This window comes from Salminus brasiliensis, chromosome 11 (assembly GCF_030463535.1).
Source record: "Salminus brasiliensis chromosome 11, fSalBra1.hap2, whole genome shotgun sequence".
Lineage (NCBI taxonomy): Eukaryota > Metazoa > Chordata > Actinopteri > Characiformes > Bryconidae > Salminus > Salminus brasiliensis.
The window spans coordinates 22,982,408-23,003,348 of record NC_132888.1 but is presented as its reverse complement, the minus strand read 5'-3'; the positions used below and the strand labels follow the sequence as shown (position 1 = coordinate 23,003,348).

At 41.3% G+C, this 20,941-nt stretch overlaps 1 protein-coding gene and 1 non-coding gene across 2 annotated transcripts; both read right to left on the bottom strand.

The window, feature by feature from the left end:
* Positions 1–2,557: 2,557 nt before the first annotated feature.
* trnastop-uca (transfer RNA opal suppressor (anticodon UCA)) lies at positions 2,558–2,644 on the bottom strand. The gene has a single exon. It is a non-coding gene; the product is annotated as a tRNA-Sec (tRNA).
* Positions 2,645–6,604: 3,960 nt separating this feature from the next.
* On the bottom strand, positions 6,605–19,134 carry cul5a (cullin 5a). Its single transcript, XM_072692230.1, has 19 exons — positions 18,939–19,134; positions 17,311–17,420; positions 17,108–17,207; positions 16,745–16,921; positions 16,507–16,648; positions 15,128–15,273; positions 14,819–14,899; positions 14,050–14,143; positions 13,806–13,936; positions 13,288–13,395; positions 13,064–13,128; positions 12,778–12,910; positions 12,561–12,692; positions 12,333–12,456; positions 12,056–12,231; positions 11,800–11,961; positions 11,170–11,288; positions 10,887–11,010; positions 6,605–10,779 (listed from the first exon to the last, which is right to left on the bottom strand). Exons 1-19 carry the CDS (start codon positions 18,960–18,962, stop codon positions 10,585–10,587), a joined length of 2,343 nt encoding a protein of 780 aa, XP_072548331.1. The 5' UTR covers positions 18,963–19,134; the 3' UTR covers positions 6,605–10,584.
* Positions 19,135–20,941: the final 1,807 nt, after the last annotated feature.

Genomic DNA, 20,941 nt, shown 5'->3' with positions numbered 1-20,941 from the left:
TAAATGTGGAGGACACATTTTGCTGTACAGTGACAAATACATGCACCTTTACCTTTACAGACACACTCTGCACCCTGCACTTACTTACTGGAACTGTTCCTCTGCTCAGTCTCACTGCTCCCACAGGGACGTCTCCCCACTCACACTACGCCTCAGTTCACACCCATCCAGTGTCTCCGTAAATAGTAATGTAAACATTTGAGATTAGATCAAACCTGTACATTTAAATTACTTTAATTACCAGTGCAATAGTGTACACAGAGTGTGTATAGTGTGTGTGTAATGTAAATGTGTAGTATTTCTATTCGTAAATATTTGTGTTCTTTTTTTACTACCTGTTTTTCACTCATCTTTACATCTGTGTAATGTGATGTTACAATAAAAGTGATTTAATTTGATCATTGTCCTGATGCATGACCCAAACGGCGCTACATCATCAGCTTACAGAAAGATGGCCTGACATCCTTCTGAAGGACTCTCTGCTACAACTACAGTATACTGTGAAAATGTTTGCAAGTATGGAAACTGACCCCGGACCCCTATCTGAAGTTCAATATAGTTCATATAATGTTCAGTATAGTAAAACACTCAGTTTGGCCCCCAGCCACTGTTATTTAGGCTGCTGTTATGTAGAAGAACAGTTCCTATGTAGTATTGTATTGTTATCCACAATTATTTTACTACAGCACTCTGAAATTTAAGTTCTGGATGTTGAAGTGCAATAAAAGAAAAATGTTAATAAGTCAAAAAATAGGCATCCCAACATCCCAAACAAATTAAGCAGTGTTATTGACATTATTGAAAATAAAATTCATTAAATCCATTAAATACAATAAATACATTGATGCTGTCTTCAAGTTGTGTGGAAAATATCATGGACAAAAGTGAATGCCACACAATTTGTTTGTGTTTAATCTGTTTAATACAGATGTAGAAAAATGTACAAGTATGATATCAATACTTTTTTTTCTGGATAAATGCTCATACTCTAAATATAGATAAACACTCATACTCTGAATATATGGATAAATACTCATACTCTGAATATATGTATAAATACTCATACTCTGAATATATGTATAAATACTCATACTCTGAATATATGGATAAATACTCATACTCTGAATATATAGATAAACACTCATACTCTGAATATATAGATAAATACTCATACTCTAAATATATAGATAAATACTCATACTCTGAATATATGTATAAATACTCATACTCTGAATATATGTATAAATACTCATACTCTGAATATATGGATAAATACTCATACTCTGAATATATAGATAAACACTCATACTCTGAATATATGGATAAACACTCATACTCTGAATATATAGATAAACACTCATACTCTAAATATATAGATAAATACTCATACTCTGAATATATAGATAAATACTCATACTCTAAATATATAGATAAATACTCATACTCTGAATATATGTATAAATACTCATACTCTGAATATATGTATAAATACTCATACTCTGAATATATGGATAAATACTCATACTCTGAATATATAGATAAACACTCATACTCTGAATATATGGATAAACACTCATACTCTGAATATATAAACACTCATACTCTAAATATATAGATAAATACTCATACTCTGAATATATGTATAAATACTCATACTCTGAATATATAGATAAATACTCATACTCTGAATATATGAATTAATACTCATACTCTGAATATATGTATAAATACTCATACTCTGAATATATAGATAAATACTCATACTCTAAATATATGTATAAATACTCATACTCTGAATATATAGATAAATACTCATACTCTGAATATATGGATAAATACTCATACTCTGAATATATAGATAAACACTCATACTCTGAATATATGGATAAATACTCATACTCTGAATATATGGATAAATACTCATACTCTGAATATATGGATAAACACTCTAATATACTTCCTGTTTGCTGCAGTACTGCTGAATATACAGAAAACACAAAACAGACAGAAACGGGACAGAAAACAGAAGTAAACAAAGAAAAACACACCTTTATTCCAGGGCGTTCGTGTTGTTTCAGACCCTAAAATCTAATCTGAACAGAAATCACGTTTATTCATGTTAAGGTTCAATGATCTGCCAGCTGCAGAAAGGTAGCTGGCTGGCTGGCTAAGTAGGGTCCTGCGCAGATTATTGAACATGGACTTTGCTCTTGGAGATGTTGTGTGTTGTGGGGATTTGAGCACAGTCTAATATCTGCATGTCTAGAAACTTCTGGAAACTGCTCACAGGGGGACAAGCAGTCGTGTTTATAACATAATAGAAACACATCGTTTTAAACAGAATGAAATATTAATGAAATATTAGCTATGTCTGTTTGAGGACATGTCAGTCCAGTGTCTGTCCTCGTTCGTCCACCAGTACACCACGGCTCTCCTTCCAAGTGGGAATTTCCTAAAAGTCCTAAAATGTTCTTAATAAACACACTCAAGTCTCTTAGGTTGTTGATACTCAAAAAAGTAACGTTTAATTACTTTGACATTACCTGTCAGTTTCTATCGCCCGAAAGGTGGAATTGAACCACTCTGCCGCTAAGCAGCTACAGGTTTGAAGCCTGCACCCCGGACCACCGAGGTTCATCCGGGCATTTTGTAGAGTTCGCGTAACAGCTATAAATACCCCGCTCCAGAAACAGATGTTGTGTTCATGGTGAGGCATTTATATTTTTCTTATTTTAAGCATATTCTAAGCATATATTTACATATGCCATGCATTTTAATATGTTAAACTATTTCATACATGAATAAAAATATGCGAGGCGACAAAAAAAGAGCCCAAAAGGTGTCTCGCAATGCATTGTTTGCCGTTGAATCTGAATAAGCGCCACGTCACACAGTGTGGGCGGAGTGTATGTGGAACAGGCACCGCACGGAGGACGTGCTGCAGCACTGAGGAAGTGGCGTCTTCTTAATCTAACATCACAGCTACATTACAGAGGAGTAGATACCGGGGAATCAACTGAAATCGGAGCATGTTATTAGTCTGGCATTTATATTCCTGTAAAGCCAGTAAAAGCCGTGGTAACAGCAGGTTGCCGTTTCACAATCCCTACACAGCTAACTGAGATGTAAACAAGGTCATTTAGGTCAAGGTTTAATGCTCCTTTCTAGAGAACCCAAATCAGAGATGTTCACAGAGGTGATGCTGGATCCAGACGTGTGGAGAGTTTATTGCCTCCAAAAGCTGCATCGCAGAAACATAATACATATAGCTACCTCATATTTCTGTATAAGGTTTTATACTGGATACATATTTTTATATTTATTTTTTGCAGTGGTTCTATGATGAGAATAAAGTTAAATTATTTTTTTTAATGGGAAAAAAATTAAACGAGAGGTTCAAACAAGGCCTACCTTAAGAAACCATTCTTTCTGATTTATGGATTTTTAGATATGAATCTCAGAAGATGTGTGAAGATCCACTGGTGGTTCTGAGTCATTAACACATGGCTGTACTTTGTCTAGTACGAGTTGTAGAAATTGGAACCTCTGGTTCCTATTACCACCATTGTACTACAGTCAGAGATAGTTACACACTCAGCCACCCTGAATGACTTTGTTTACATCGCAACCACTGAATTGTGCAGACATTTCGAAACCTAGTGGACTTCCCCTTTAACTGATAGTTTCCAACTGCAAAAAGCTATTTCTGCCATTGCATGTGCTTTATACAGATGCTGAGAGACTATCACCACAGTGGGAACACACTGAGGGCTTCAGAATTTACAGTTAATCATTTGTATGGGTATTTATATACCAATGCCATAGCGCATTATTTGCTCTTGTGGGAGGTTCTGGATTTGGTGAGAGACTGGGACATCCTGGTCAATCAATCAATAATCAATACTGCCCATAAATAACGCCATTACACAGTATTCGCCCTGGATTTGTGACCATTTCAAACACTGAATTAGAGACCATAGGTGGGCTTTTTCCATAGGTGGTTACACCCCACCAAGCAACAATAATCACAACAACGCTTTCCGTAGTTCTAAATAAGTATCTCACAACACCCTGGAGAAATGGTGGCTCACTCCTCTTCGCCTAACTGCTTCAGCTCAGTGATACTTGTAGGCCTTCGAGAATAAACTGACCGTTTCTGGTCTTGATGAAACAATTTGCTTGGGTTTAGGTCTTGACTTTGACTTGACCAAGTAAGAAGTTAAAGTTCGAATTTTTAAATCATTGATGTAGACATGCTTACATATGTGCTTTGGGTCATTGTCTTGTTGCATGACCCAACTGTGCTTCGGCATCAGCTCTTGGACAGACAACTTGACATTCTCTTGAAGAATTCTCTGATACAGAGCAGAATGATACAGAGTTCCCTCAGGCATCTCCAAACTATCACACTGCCACCACCATCTTACTTTGAAACACAGTGTACTCCACTTTAGATGTTGTTAGTGGTTTTATGTCACTTCTGGGTCGATTTCACAGCATGTTTTTGGAGAGATCTTGGGAGGATCTGTTCCTGAGTAGACTGCTGTTTCATACATCCTCATTTGGACAGTATGGCTCTGGCTGTAGTTCAGTGGAGCCCTAGATCTTTTCTAAAGAGATAGGTAACCTTTCTCTTCTTTTGAGAACTGAAGGAAAAAGTTCACTAAGATTTAAAGAGCTAAAATTAGAATTAGACTGGACAGGGTTGAACCTAATTAAAGCTTTGTGGCACTGGATGTATTATATTTGGGGTGAGAAACTGGGGCATCCTAGGACAGGATGATCTGTCCTTTATCAGTATCATAACAAAATACTATATAAAGAAATATAAAGAAATAAATACCGCCCACAAATAATATATATATATATATATATATATATATATATATAGTAATCTTGTATAGATGGGAAAATGAAGGGAGGGAGATTGTCCCTTTGCAATGTCATTTGCAATTATAGATAACAGTGTATATGACATTGAATCACACATAAATGCCATTAATCTAAGTGTACCCTCTGCATTAAGCCTGGCTTCTGAATGCATGAGGCTCTTTTTCTTAGAGGTGCGTTGCCACCTGCTGGCTAAACCTGGACAACAGTTGTTTACATAAAAAGTGTCGGACGGAAACCAGGACTAGTTCAGTACAAAATTTATACAGTCCAACCCGATCCCTAAACACAGTCGATCTCCCAAGATGTGTTCGGTATCTGAAGTTTAGTTTTGCACTGGAGATATGGAAGCTAATGACCACCTGAAAAATGGTTTGAGATACTTGTGTCTGTGTGGAGAGCCTATCCTGACCACATCAATCACCATGACAACTTTAATAGCTCATATTTCAGAATTCTGATGGGCAAATATCAAATAACATTTTTATCAACATTTATGAAATATTCATTACTCATTAATCACTATATTAAATCTAAGCCTGTTCTAACATTCACATGCAGGATGTTCAGGTGAAGAGCACAATTCATGGTTCAGTCAATTATGACTGGGTGCACCGGTGCTGAAGCAGCAAAACAGCCCCACACCGTCACACTACCGCCACCATGTTTGACTGTTGGTAATGTGGAACACTGGGTCAGCTTTATCTCGTAACAGGACCCATGTCTTCCACAAAGCTCCACTGGCAACTCTGCAGTCCGCAGAACGCTGAGCACCATTTGTTTAAAGGTGTTAAAAGTGAGAGGACGTTCCTCCTGGTCAGCATTACATCTTGGCTGTGCAGCTGTCCCACGGATGCCATTTTTGCCCAGCCTCTTTCTAACACTGGACTTGTAAAAGCTGACCATGTCAGGCCAGTGAGACCTGCAGTTCCTTAGTCATTAGTCTGTTTTTGTGATTTTCCTGGATGAGTTTCTGCAGTGTTGCTGGGATCATTTTAGAGAAACATTGCTGATTGTCAAACGATTCGGAAATAATGGATCTTGCTGTGATTCACAGAAATCCCAGAGCCTTGGGAATGGATTTGTAACAATTTCCAAACTGATACATTTTATTAACTTTCTTATCCAGTTCTCCCAGAACATTGGTCCCACCAATTCAAGAAGTTTGGGCACTCCTGGTTTCGGCCTTGACCACACTCTTAAAAGGGTTCTTTGAGCAATGTCAGAGAGCAGGGGTGGGCAATGGAGGCCGGGAGTCCAGCACAGTTTGCGGCTTCTCCTGCTCTGACAGACCTACTAAACCTGGCAATTAGAGTTGAATCAGGTGTGCTTGACCAGAAAAAGCACTAAACTGTGCAGGAATTCAGCCTCCCAGGACTGGAATGACCTTTTTGATTTCTTAAAGAAGCATTTTTGTTAATCAGATATAACATTTTTAAAAAAGGTCATCAATGTAAAGGTCCTTTCATAATTTAAAGGTTCTTCACCAACCACTTCTTCCCAAAAATGGCTCTTCATTGGGACCAAAAGTGTTTTTTTCTATGGTGCCTCTTGAAGAACTGTACAACAAAGTGTACACCCGACAGTATAACTCACTTCTCAGATGACTCTGATTAAACAAAGGCAGAAAACCATTTTTGATCCCTTACTCAAGTGGGTGGTGCGGAAAAAGACATAGTGCAGTAGGATCGGGACGCCTGAAGTCAAGGCCATATTAGCCTCCTTAAAAGACATCTTTATTTTGCAAGGAAATAAATTAAACAACTTTAAAAAAAAAAGAAAAGAAAAAGAAACTCATTCAAAAAAAATAATAATAAATGAATGGAGTACACCAAAACAGTCCACTCGAGCACTCCGCCGTTTCAAACCCCTCACTGCAGCTAGTGGCACACATTCGCGTGATATATTCAGTACAGGATTCGAAAACCCAATTCTTCAAGTTTACAGATCTCGACGTCTGCACATCCTAAAAAAAAAGTTTATTTAGACAATCCTAGGCAGAGTAAATGCACGTGTAATAATTAAATTAATATCTGACTCGTTTTTTTATTATTCATGTCACAGAGGTGGAGTTCCACACTAAACAGACTCGATTTCTCACTTTCGTTTTCCTAGAGGAAAAAATGCTGAGTGCAGAAACTTTAGTTACTTAGGAATTAACACTGAAAATTGATCCGACAGCTCCATTCAAACTTTGCGATGCTTGTCCATGTACACACACACACACACACACACACACACACACACACACACACACACACACACACACACACACACACACACACGAAAACAAGGATGCCAAATACTGATTATATGCCTTAATGCAGCATATAGACTGTGTCTGGGTTAAGTAACAGTAGAAAGAATGTGAAAAATGGGCAGAAGAGAACACACACACACACACACACACACACACACACACACACACTCCTACATTCCTTTACAAACAGAGGTGCTGAAAACCAGTGTCATGTCTGGATGAAGATCTGAGATCAGTATTGTGAACATGAGTAAAAAAACAAAAACAAGGACAATGGCAGCAGATGAAGGAAGAGCAAACATTTTGTAATTTAGAGAAGGGCAGTCGATGCTGGAACTTCACAGAGTTCAACTTCTCAAACCTTCTCCATTCGCATCTTAATCAAATACAAGCCTCAAACGGTCCAGACATCCTTGCGTTCGTGTGTAACACCAGACCCCATCCGGTTCTGCGGCTCTTCACTTCCAACCAGAGATTCAAAGGGGAATTCAGTCCAAACACACTGGCTTATGAGTGGCACAGCAGGTTCTAGCCAAATGTGTCAGGCCTCAAATGTGTCTAGAATAAATTCTGCCTGCCTTCTTCAAGTGGTGAACGCTTTCCTGATTATTGCTTATTTTGCATCAGTGTGAATGCATTTTTATCAGATTGTGCAGGTCAGGAGAATTAAAGACCAGCCAGGAGAAACAGAACTTCTTGTAAATCATTCCAGCAAGTTCATACCAGTAAATGATTAGAAACACAACACCGAACCTCGTTGTTCAACGGCTGCCAATTTGCTCATTTCCACACCCGCTCTGTTAGCGTTAAATAAAACGACCGACTTCATTCTTACTTGCTTTCCACGACTCTGGAGGAGTTCGGTGCAAGACAACAACACAAGAAACAACTGACTTATGAAGCATGCATCAGCCATCCGTGCAAACTGGTCGGTTGCCGCATCTGACTACATCCTGTGCCATGCGGACTAAAGAAATTCCCATTCATTAAAAATGGGAATTCCAGCAGTTTCGCTAAATGGGGCGGAATTAAGTGGCTCTTCACAGTGATGGGAAAAATCTGCCTGATTCTAAAAGCTCCCTCACTGACCATGAATTATGACATCAAAGAGGATATAAATGTGCATCTGAGATGATATAGGCGAGATAGGTGGTTCACTGGTGGTTTTGGATCATACATTAAATAGTTCATTTCACCACCACTGTCTGTCACAAGTCTGACTCTAGGTGTCTCTCAAGTGGCACGTTTCACGGCATACTCCACTGAGAACGACCTTGTTCATGTCTTAACGACTTTATTTTGCGACAATTTAAAAAACTCTCTCGTATTCCACCAGATGTATGGACTCTCCCCAGCCCCCTCTAAACCTGTGCAGAAAGCTCAAGTCATGTTGATATGGTCTTCAATATGAAATGTTACATTTCAAGAAGACTTCTAGCATGTAGCAGGGCTTCTACATAGAGAAGGGAAAATAATCAGGACTGCGTCAGGAAGAAAAAAAATATTACTTTTGATTATATTCACATGCCGAATCATTCCAGTTGCCTGACAAAATAAGAGATCTCAGATCACTTGTTGCTCTGCTTTAGGAGACAAACGTCCATAAAAAAAGCCATGTCAATCATACAGATTTAGCTGGTGATTACAATGTCATAAAAGTATCAGATCTCAAATGATGATCTTCAAGACAGTCAGTCAGTGCTCTAAACAAATGTCTTAACCTGCTAATAGACTTATGCTGCTCAAAAAGAAAAGCAGTATCAAAAGGAAGTCCTACATAACCTGGTAACAGCGGAGGACGAAAATGCCCAATTAAGCAAAATGGCTCAAAAGTGTTGGTACATGATGAGGCTATTCTGCAGGAAATTCTAAAACTTGACAAAATCAACCATTCAGACACATTTAGTGATGACAACACACTATAAAACATCCCATTCCTGTGTAACACCAATGCCAACGACGTGTGATTAGTGAGGGACTAAGCCATTCAGTATTGCGAGCCACTTCGAGCGGAATGGAAAATCATTCCAATAGGTTTTGGGTCATTAATTTAAGGTCTGCACGCTTCTTGAAATAACTTGGTAGCCCCTCTGCGTCTGAGGACCACCGAGAAAAGATTACACAGACATGACTAATCAGGAGTTAACCTTTATCTTAAGCAACCGCTACGATCTTCAGACACCTGAAGCTCAAAGCAGTTAAACTGCCTTTCCTGGACAGGTCTGGAGAAGACCACGTTTTAATGTGAGGTTCATCATCTGCCTCCACTCAAGAATAAACATCAACACACATGGAAAAAAAAAAAAAAAAAAAAAAAAAAGTTAAGTGACCTTACTGGCTTGTAATACCTCAATAACAACTACGGCAACAACAAACATATCAACCACCTGTTAACACCTACTAAACACCCATATCGTCCTCCTCATAAAGGAGGAGTAGAGGCAGATGATTTATGATGTGCAGTGTAGGCCAGACAGAAAGAAAATGACAGACATGAGGAAAGGACGATGAAGGAGGTGCCGGAGACATCTTGGATGGATGGACATCTTGCAGCATAACACGCCGTGTTGATCAGTTATCTTGAATTCAAAAAACTTGCGAGAAGAAAGAAAAAGGAAAAGACACCCACACACACACACACACACACACACACACACACACACACACACACACACATACTCGCGTAATAGATGAAAGAAAGAGAGAAAGAAAGAAAGCCATGCTGACATAGTGTGGCTGAGTGTGTAAAGTGCTAACGCTCAAGTCCTCCATCCTGGTGAGGGCTCCTGTGTGGCTGCAGTGGGAGCGAGGGGCCTACAAGAATGGCCAAAGCCCACTGGAGGAGGATGATGGTGGTGGTTGTGGTGGTGGTTGTGGTGGTGGTGGTGACGGCGGCAGCGGCGGCAGCAGCAGCAGCAGCAGCAGCAGCAGGTGCAGTGTGAGCTGTAGGCCAGGGGAGGAAAAGAGTGGACACAGTCTGGTCCAGACGGATGGTTGGGGGGGTGGGGGCACACAAACACGGCACACACAAACAGGTCCTTGGATGACTAAGACATTCCCACTGACGGCATGCTGTTGGAGATGTAGACACTCACGAAAAAAAAAGGCAAACCACCCACCATGCATACTGACTACCAGTTGGCAAAAATAGAGTCCATTTTGTCTTTTTTTTTTGTTTGTTTTTTTCCTCGGAAAACTCCCATCCTCAACTCATGTTTTTTTACTGTAAGGTAAGGCAGGGATTTTCTTTAAATGAGCTATTCTGGTGTGTGACTGTCGGTCATTAAAAACAAGCCCGTCGCTCCACGAGAAGATCAGCAGCCAACGTGGTTTTGCCACGGCTTCGGCACCCCTCTCCCGCTGCTGACCTCCTGCAGGTTTCACCATCTTCACCTTGATCAGAACAATAAGCATCTTTAGAGGGAACCACGGCGCTACGCCATGTAGATGAAGGTGTTAATGTCCGACTCGTCGCGCTTGATGTACTTGTGCTCAATAAGCCACTCAATCTGCTCCTTGATCATCTTCTTCTGGGGAAGGAACATGTTCTTCAGGATCTCCACCAGCTCCGTCTGCAGCTGGGCGTTAGTGATCTTCTTCCGCATCTTCATGATCTGAATGATAGCCTCCTACATTTAAAAAGGGGAGGGAGAAGAAAAAAATTATGAATGACCCGTTTCTCTAAAAGAAGAAAGAAATAAAAGAGTGGATCCTCCGCCCATCAGCGATGACAAACCTGTGTTCTTAATATCCTAAGCTGAACAATGCCTTCGTTCTCCTCTTCCCTCATTCGCTCTGTAGTCAATTGTAGGCGACCAATCAAGTTAATCTTTCCCCTCTTCTGCACCTTTGAGTTTTTTCTAAAGAGCAAAACAACAGACAATGAAGCAACCAGAGTCTTTTTTTACACATTAGTCATACAAACTGAAAGAAATGGAGGGCAAAAAAAGAACAAAACACACAAGACAGGTCAGAATAAAGTGTGGATAAACCTAGATGACCCAAGCGCAGGTACTTACATCAAGGAGAACTCCTGGTTAACAAAGAACAATGTACTGTCTGTAAAGTCTTTGGGAGAGCTCACTTGAGGTTCATATGACAAGACCTGTCGTTTGAGTTTTGGGAAGGCAACAAGCGACTAAAAAGGGAGAAAAAAACAAAATGTCTTGAAAATGTACCTGGAATAAACCTGAGCATCTTACCATCTAGATGGTATGAGCAAACATAATGACGTCATGATATTCAGTGCAAGTTCAATTACTTTTCACAGTAGAGAAAGTTATTTTTTGTCTTAAAAGTTGGATTAGTTATACGTTAGAGCTGCATGATATTACATTATTGTGATATACATTGCAATATAAAAAATGCAAGAGACCATGATATGAGTAATGCACTCCATGTACCCAAGAATGGAGTAAAATAAATGATATTGGGCACATATAACCAGACTCTGGTAGATATGTCATGCAAAAAAAGAATTGTGAATTTTTCGTTTTGGAATTTGCCTTGTATAGGATATTTCACGTCCTGTGATGTGACAATTGCGCATGTCCACGCGTCAATGGCGATGCTGAATCTTTTACACGGAAATTCGTAAAATGAATATCCCCACCCCAGCCTTCATTAAGCTTTGGTAATTGATCCCTCACCCAGAGTGTGCGTCTCAGCTCGGCATCAGGCAGCTCAGTGGCAAGCTTCAGGTTCTCAAAGCTAATCTTCTCCCTGGGTCTTTGGTTCCAGGCAAACAGAACTGCAAGCTGGAAAGTTGTGACCTCCAAGTCATACTGCCCCACTTCGTTCTTGAAGGTGATCTGAGAGACAGACAGAATGTGGCTGTGTAATTCTGCAGCAGCTGTTTTTTGGTAAATAACCACCAGATGAAGGAGAGGCAGAATGCCCACTTACAATGCCGTTGGACATTAGGTGGTGCCAATGGAGTTTTCTGCCACTGTGATTCTTCTTGTAGAAGTCTTCCACTTCTGGAATAAGGTCCTCCAGCTCAGTGGGCAGCGACACAAAGACTTTCTCTGAGCTGCGAGACCATGCTCCGGCATTCAAGATCTTTATGTTGACTGAGTCCGCTGCACCAAGGAAACAAAGGAGGGCATTAGAACAGGTAGCTAGGTCTATGTCTTAAGTGGGTTTAGACATGAGCACAACGACAGCATGTGATGACAGTCACCTGGTAAAGCAAGCTTGTTGTGTTTGTGCATCTCTTTGAAGACCTGGTTTAGATCTTCAGAAACTTTAATGTCCTGGAACATTCTAGCCAACTTGTTGACATAGTCAGCAGGCATACCAACCTCCTGTAGAATGAAGAGAATGAACATTTTTTAGAGGATTAAAAAAAAAATACCCCCCCCCTGCCCCCTGACTAAAAGATACTAAACCACCCTAGTGTTCTCCTTACCCTCAGCCATTCAACCATGTTCTCCTCTATCTCACTGTCTGCTGAGATGTCCAGGATCAGCCTCCTGGTCAGGTGAGCTTTATGGTATCTCATGAACACATCCTTATTCTGGACATATTTCAGCACCAGTAACTACAACAAGAGGTAAATTAAGAAATCAGACCTTCTTATAGAAAGAGTTATGTTCCAGACTTGTCATGATTGTAAAAGACCTTACCACTTCTTTTAACTTCAGCTCAATCTCTTCAGAAGTAAGCTTCTTGCTAAGCGGGGTCTTTCTCAACAGCATGTCACAGTAGTTGGCTAGCAGCTCCGGACACTTCGACTCGGGTTGTGTTTTGAGGCCCACTCTGCAAATAAGCATAAGGCCACATATACTTAATTTAGCAAACAAACATACATGGGGAATGGAACATGGAAATAAAAGTAGGAGGAGTAAAGAAGAAATTGTGATCTTAATTAACAAGGTTCCTGAGAAGCACAACACAACTGCATTGACTCACCCCTTCTGCTTCATAGGTAGCTCCAGCTTAAATATTGTGGCATCATTTACAACTGCTTTGTATGCCTAGGAGGTGAAAGCATGCTGTTAATTCATCTCATTTGTATTGACAGCAGTACAACATATTTTGATCATCAATGGTTACTATAAAGCAGGCTACTGTCATGGGTCATAGAGCAACAGCGCACAGTAAACCACACAACAGGGAGGCTGCAGTACACTCACTTTATCTCTGGCTGTGAGGAACCGAGGATCATCTTGAAACGCCTCCTTTACAAGTTTACTGAAGCGGTTGAACAGAGTGAGAAGCTGCTCCACATACTTCTCCGAGTCCTGAACAGAAACATAGGAGTTATTCGTTGATTTACAGTTGGGATTCTGTTATGCACTGTCAACATGCCTTCCCTGGGGGACATGTCATTAGGAAGGATTCCTTAGTCAGCCACATAATTTAAACTGAAGGTCCATTTTGTCCAATAAGAGAAACTACAAGGGAACTACTTCTTACTTTGTAATATAGTTGAATACAGTAGCTGCTTTACAGAGAAATCAGACTTTATGAAATACCTTCTATAGCAAGACTCAGGTTTAATAGGTGGGTTAGCAGGGAAATCAGCAAACCGTGCTGGACTTTGGCCCCCTGTTTCCCCCACCCCTAGTAGTTCAGACTTCTCAGATGTAAAGTAAACCTAAACAAATTACAATACAAGTTTTTTTTTTTTATAGTTTTGTACTTCACTCACAGTCGTGATGGTCTCCGCTGCAGCAACCATGTCAGCCAGTCCAGCACTGATAATGTGTTCTTCCAGGTCCTTTAGCATTGGCTCAATTCCACTGGGGACTTTATCCATTAGCGAGAACATGAGATGCAGCTCTGCAGAAGTTGTTTGAACAATGTTTTACATTTTAGCAACACGGCAGCAGATCCATATTCAACTTAAAAATATGCATACAAGATTTTTTTCGGTCATCTGACCCAATGCTTACTGTCAGTCTCATTGCGTTTGATCATGCCCGGACATTCAGCCAAGATGGTTTCTTTGAATGATGTCACCAGTGCATTTACACAACATTCCATAAGCTAGAACAAAGATCAACTGTCAATCAATAAATCTGAATGGGGACACGCGATACTGCTTGAACTGTAGTACACACTGAGGAGAGGAATGGGGAAAGTACGTTTCTGGGCCTGTTTCAGTAGAGTTTTTAGCATGCCCTTGCCAACTCGGACTCCTCACTTTTCTGTCGTACCAGTGCAGATCTGCGGCTCATCATCAGGGACAGAACAAGTTCACTACATTAATTTTTTTTTTTTTAGACTCAACAGGTGCAGAGGCTTCAGTTGGAAGTCAACTGGCTTTTGGCTATGGTAGCCTCATTGTGCTAATCACGCAGCCAGGCAAAGAGGTTTTTGAGATGTTGAACATAACATACAGAAATCTTGTGAATAATTGCTTTGCCTGGCCATGGTCTTTGGTTTCAAATAATTTTTTGTTGTTAGCTGGGTAGCCTTTAGCTCACTAACTATACAGGTAGTAGAGTAATGAAGCTGTATCAGCAGTCAAACTATAGATGGTTTGCTGCCAGTAATAAAGTAAAAGAACAGCCCTTAAGATGGCTATGAGGATTCCTGCGAGGGAAAAAGGTGAGGCCAAGTGCACACAAGCTTGTTAAAACTGGTATTGAAACAGGGCACCCCACAATTTTAGCCAGAAAAGGTATAACAAGGTCACAGATACAAAAGCTAAATACTCACTGCTTGAACAGAGTTACATTCACGTCGTGTCTCTAAATACCGTAGTGCGCGTTTCTCCTCCTCTCGTAACTTAGCGTCTGCCTGCAGTTAACAAACAAGGCAATAAATATCAACGTAAATCCAGGTTATCACTTCACAGAACAGTAGATCTGATCTCCAATGACGGGGTGCCGGGTACATGGTAATTAATCTTACGAGCTAATTACCAAGCCCTTCACGAGCTGGATCTGTGGACACTTCTCCAAGACTGGAGTTCAGAACTACTGGAACAGAACTCGCTACACTGAGCAACACGTAAAAACCACATACATATTTCATGTAGTTTTGGACTCCATTTTGCTGTAGGTAGGAGGGTGCCTGTGTCCTGTAGAACCTCTCAGTGGAGTCCAGGTAGGCTTTTTCAAAGTTGTCTCTGTAGATCTGCAGCTTATCATCAGGGTTGGAACACAGGTTCACTGCAAAAAGGACACATTAAAAAACGTCAATTAGAGTCTACCTTTAAAGACACAAACCGAACCCCCAGTAGGCTACAGCTTCAGTGTCCAAACTGAAATAACACCTCTAGCATTAAATTTATAAGATAACGGATGTCTGGCTTGAATAATCCAGATGCTTCAGTACTTGTTGGTAATTGCTTGCTTATTTAGTATTCAGAAGCTTTGTCTTTTAGTAATCATTTAGACCAAGTACTACACTGTGCCTGACTCCTCCAAGCAACATCAATGTTGGAGGAAACAAGACATTTTAGTGCAATCATGAGCCTTTAATAATAAATGCAAGATTAATGTTCAATTAAGAGCTCTCGAAAGAGCTCTTGAAAGTCAGCATTTCACTCCTTCCACTAGCTTGGCGGCAGGACAGAGAAGAGTTTGGATGCTTCTCTTCCATGCGTCTTGAAGGATGGTGCGTCAAGCAGAGACATACTGGAAATTCAGATTTTTTACCGCTGCCATCAGATAGGAAAGAGTACTGGTCCATTTCCAAGTGTGGCTTGTCACATCCAATCCATTTCAACAGAAAAGGGCTGCAGAGGCAAAACCTGCCTTACCACGCAGCGAACAAGTTTAGCAGATTTCTACTTTATGCAAATGAGCATGGCTGGCATGTTGCATTTATCTGGTCAGGCGAGGGAGCGTTAATTTTGCCACAAAGGCCAAACAATACATCTCTTCTATAGATAGAGGAAGGCAACTGCAGCTATCTTTGCCTCCTCTGAATTGATGACTGTTTTAAATAGAAACACAGAACTGTTAACAATGGAGGTCTGGAGGGAGGACATTTGTTTGGATGGAGTTTACATTTTTCAAACTGTTTGTTAACTACCTTAGCAAGCAACCTGCTTGATATATATATATATATATGGCCAATTGATGCCCTTTATCAAAATATGTCATTAAAACAAAGAACACAAGTCAGCATTTTACTGTGATGTGACTGTAAGCTTTCATTACAGCACCTCTGCCTTTTGTAATCTGTGGTATATCCACAGTAAAAAACAATAGGTATGTGTAAACCTACATATGTTGGATGGAATATACATTTGTAAATATAATTACAATTATAATCATTTTAAGGCTAGTATTGAGAATGAGTACAGAAACTACAAAGAGCATCTAAAGTCTATAAAATGCTACTCGGGCCAGCCCTAAACAAAAGTACAACTGTTGAACATTTCCATAACCTCTCACCATAAGACTCGCGCACCCCAATGACCAGCTGAGAGTCAAAAGCCTCTCCAAGTCTTTCAGCATGGACCAACTTCATTGCACTATCCTGCAACCTATTTTTGATGTTGGAAAAGATGGACTCGTTCCAAGTGTCCAGCATCAGCTACAAAAGAACAGAAACAGAGGGGAGAGGGGATAAAGGTCAGGCCACACACTCATCCAAGAACCAAGAACATAAGTCCTTTCCCTCTCCGCTCACCTTCCGCACTATGCTGTCCTCCACATTGGACTTCTTGTTGCTACCCTGCTTGCCCATCAGGGTGATCTCCAGCTGGCAGAACGGCTTAGGCAAGATGTCACACTGTGTGAAGAACTTCCTCCACTCCACAATGTAGGCCTTGAGGAGGGCAGTGTCATCTTGGTGACTGAGCACCCTCTGTAAACCATGCAGTTGGTCAAACAGGTGCAAAGAAACAAACACAAAAAAATAACAGCTGCAGGACTAGGTCAGCAAAGGTCACTCAAACCAAGTTACTTAAAGCACAACTTAAGGGTTCATAAGCAACATAGGCCTATTAGGGACCTCAACATGACCTGAAGCACATATATCCATATTCCTTACCGCCTGGGCTTGCTTAATAAAATCTAAGATGTCCTCCTTAAGAGCCTGGTGGATCTTTGCAGGGCCTTTGTCGTCCCACAAGCAGACTGCATGAACATCTCTGCAGCAAAGGAGAGCGACAAAACAATGACACTGATGCCCCAGTAAAAGCGACAGGACCAAAACAATAATCATCATGAATCTGAATTCGTCTAGAGCCTTACGAGAAAAGATCGAACCACTGCTGCTTAGTTACGGACTCTTGGCGAAGCAACTTGAGGACAATGGGGCGCATCAGATCCCACTTGTCCTCAAACTGGAGGGACCCTTTGTTCTGAGGGAGGGATTGAGATTGATTAGAGAGACACTGATGAACCGCTAAGCCAATTCCAATTAGGATTGAGGAGGAGGAGGAGGAGGAGAAGAAGAAGAAAACAAAAGCCTGACATGTGCAAGCACTTCTTCATCTAGGGCTCCCTATTTAAAACAGTCATGACATTTTGGTCAGCAGTCTAAACACACAGATAGCAAATGAGTTCTGGCCCGATTCTGGACCACACTTCCACAACCCGGGTGCCAGAATACAGCCGCAGTTGGCTAGAGTTGGGCCAGCTTCGGGCAAACCCTAAGGGTGGCTGCCACTGCTGGGCTGGTTTTGGCCCACACTACACTCATCATTGCCACAAGTGACCCTTGAGTGCCTTTGCTTGTCCGTATTTGGGCCAGAATCGTCTGCGGTCTGGAGCGCAATTGCCACAGTACTATTACATAGATCTTATATAATGTAAATCTCAAAGAAATATGCTTTCTGAAGAACTGCAGCTACATTATTGTATCTGGACACTTTGGGGTAGTTGGTGGTCAGCAGGGGGGTAACTAGGGGGTGAGGAGGTCTCTGCTACTAACAGACAAGCATAGCATTCAGTGACAGCTGCCAACAGGTAACTGTCACCTCACCTGGGAAGAAATCACACCGTTATTGACCAATTTAACAAACCCAGTTAGTTAATATGAAAGACAGGAGCAAATAATAGCCTTGGTCAGGTCAACTTTTTTAACGTAGCGTTAGCCAGCTAGAAAAACAGCAACGACGTTATTAGAGCTCCCAGTCGCCGCCACTTTAGCTATGTTAGCTAGCTAGCGATATTAATATTCATACCGGGAACACAAATTACATTTATTATGAGCCTGTACAGACAGTTAGATGGTGATGCACGACCCCCATTCAAAGCAATGTAACGCGAAATGTCAGGTAAATGGCTGCTAGCCGGTCACTGTCAGCAGGTATCTAACGGAGGCAAATCCGGATCCGGAATGTAAAAATCCGCGCCAGGATTTTGCTCCCACTGCCTGGACGGCCGTCCAGGCAGTGGGAGCAAAATCCTGGCGCGGATTTTTACATTCCGGACCTGGATTTACCACCTCTCTCACTGACCAGCCTAGCTAATTCGCTAACAACCCATATCAATTTATTATTATTATTACTACCAAATTTAAGCAACTATAAAGTTAAACGAAACCTTCCCGTTAAACGACTAAACAAAAAAGCCTGGGCACAAGCCCCAGCCTCACCGTGCTTTCTACTAAAGCTAGCCGACCACCTACTATGCCAGCAATAGCACAGGGAGAGCTAGCACCAGCTAGCTAGCGTAGCATGATGTGCTTTAGCCTGACTAGCAAAAACAGCCTGCTAGCAAGTCCTTCTAAAGTGGTGCTGCAACAAGGCGCTTAGGCGCAATGTCACGTTTAGCAGCCTAAAGACAGTCGTTTGCTGCGTTCAAAGCTGTGTCGGTGCACACAGCCACAGCACAGGGAGCGCAGTTTGAATGCATTGAGCTGTGGTGTCTCTTACCTTTAACAGATTAGACATCGCCATGTTTCCTTAACTTACTCTCCCCCGTTTGATCTCGCGAGTCTTGGCTTGGCATAAGAATGGAGGCTAGCTGGACAGGGATTAGAGGTAGGCCAGTGTGGCTCAGCTAGTCCACCATTTGGCTGTGGCCAGGTCAAAATGGAAACGCTAAACTGGCACAACAATAGCAGACCAGAGAGGCTGAGAGGCGTCCATACTCATTACCTGCCCTTTTGGGATCCAGGGCGAGCAGCAGCAGAGTAGGATAACAGCAATTCTAAACTTAGCTCAAGAAACTCCATACAGAGAGGACAGACAGGCAGTGTGTCTGTGGGTGCTTGTCAGTTGTCCTCACAGGCAGCAAAAATCTTCATTTTACACAGTATATTATTCTATAAGGTTAGGGTGGTTTTTCTGAAGAAACTACTGAACACAAAGAAGGCAAGTAGCATTACTGAGCCTTGTGTAAGGGGAGTTACCCCCCTGAGGGGTCAGCAGGGGTCAAGATGTCCACAACACACACACAAAAAAAAAACGTGTTGTCTTCCCATGTGTCATTTGAAAAAGGCCTCTTATTCTTGAGATGCTTGGGTCATTCTGCCATCACAGCCTGTTTGAGGTCTGTCCACAAATTTTTTATGATGTTTCTATAAATTCTATTAATTTTCTTGCCTCTTACTAGTCCACAGGGGTCAAGATATCCACAACACACCTGACATTTTATGAACTGCCCAGAAACACCTTCAGATGTGTTCTCTTCCCACTTGTGATTGGAAAAAATCCTCACGTTCTTGAGATTCCTGGGTCGTCTTGCAATCGCAGCCTGTTTGAGGTCTGTCCACAAATTTTCTATGATGTTTCTATGAATTCTATAAATGCTCTTACTAGTCCACAGGGGTCAAGATGTCCACAACACACAAGACATTTTATGAACTGTCCAGGAATACCTGCAGATGTCCCTTAAGTGTTATTATCCCACTTGTGATTGGAAAAAATCCTCACGTTCTTGAGATGCTTGGGTCATCTTGCAATCACAGCCTGTTTGAGGTCTGTCCACAAATTTTCTATGATGTTTCTATGAACTCTATCAATTTTCTTGCCTCTTACTAGTCCACAGGGGTCAAGATGTCCACAACACACCTGACATTTTATGAACTGTCCAGAAACACCTGCAGATGTCCCTTAAGTGTTGTCTTCCCACTTGTGATTGGAAAAAATCCTCACGTTCTTGAGATTCCTGGGTCGTCTTGCAATCGCAGCATGTTTAAGGCCTGTCCACAAATTTTCTATGATGTTTTGGTGAGGGCACCTTGTCTCTTATACCAGTCCACAGCACTGGCAAAACTAATGCAAGTGCAAAACTCTGGATGCTCTGATTTCTTTACAGTGATGATAGACTGTAAACCAGGGGTCAATATGTCTACAACACACGTCTATTAAGTGTTGTCTTCCCATGTGTCATTTGAAAAAGGCCTCTCATTCTTGAGATGCTTGGGTCGTCTTGCCATCACAGCCTGTTTGAGGTCTGTCCACAAATTTTCTATGATGTTTCTATGAATTCTATAAATGCTCTTACTAGTCCACAGGGGTCAAGATGTCCACAACACACAAGATGTCTACAACACACGTCTCTTAAGTGTTGTCTTCCCATTTGTCATTTGAAAAAGGCCTCTCATTCTTGAGATTCTTGGGTCGTCTTGCAATCACAGCATGTTTAAGGTCTGTCCACATATTTTCTATGATGTTTCGGTGAGGGCACCTTGTCTCTTACCAGTCCACAGCACTTGTTTCCAAAGCTCTGTGTCTGGCTTCTCTAGATGCTCTGTAGCACACTTACGTAATGAGGTAGCAAGAAAAGTTTCCTTGCTAAGACTCTTTCGTTAAGTTCATGTTTGTTTAAGCAACGCTACCCCCTAAGCTACACCTTCTTGCAGGTTCTAGGCTGTCTTATGGGTGTTTTGATTTGACTGTCTTCCCAGCAAACGAGTGGTCCTCTCAGAGTT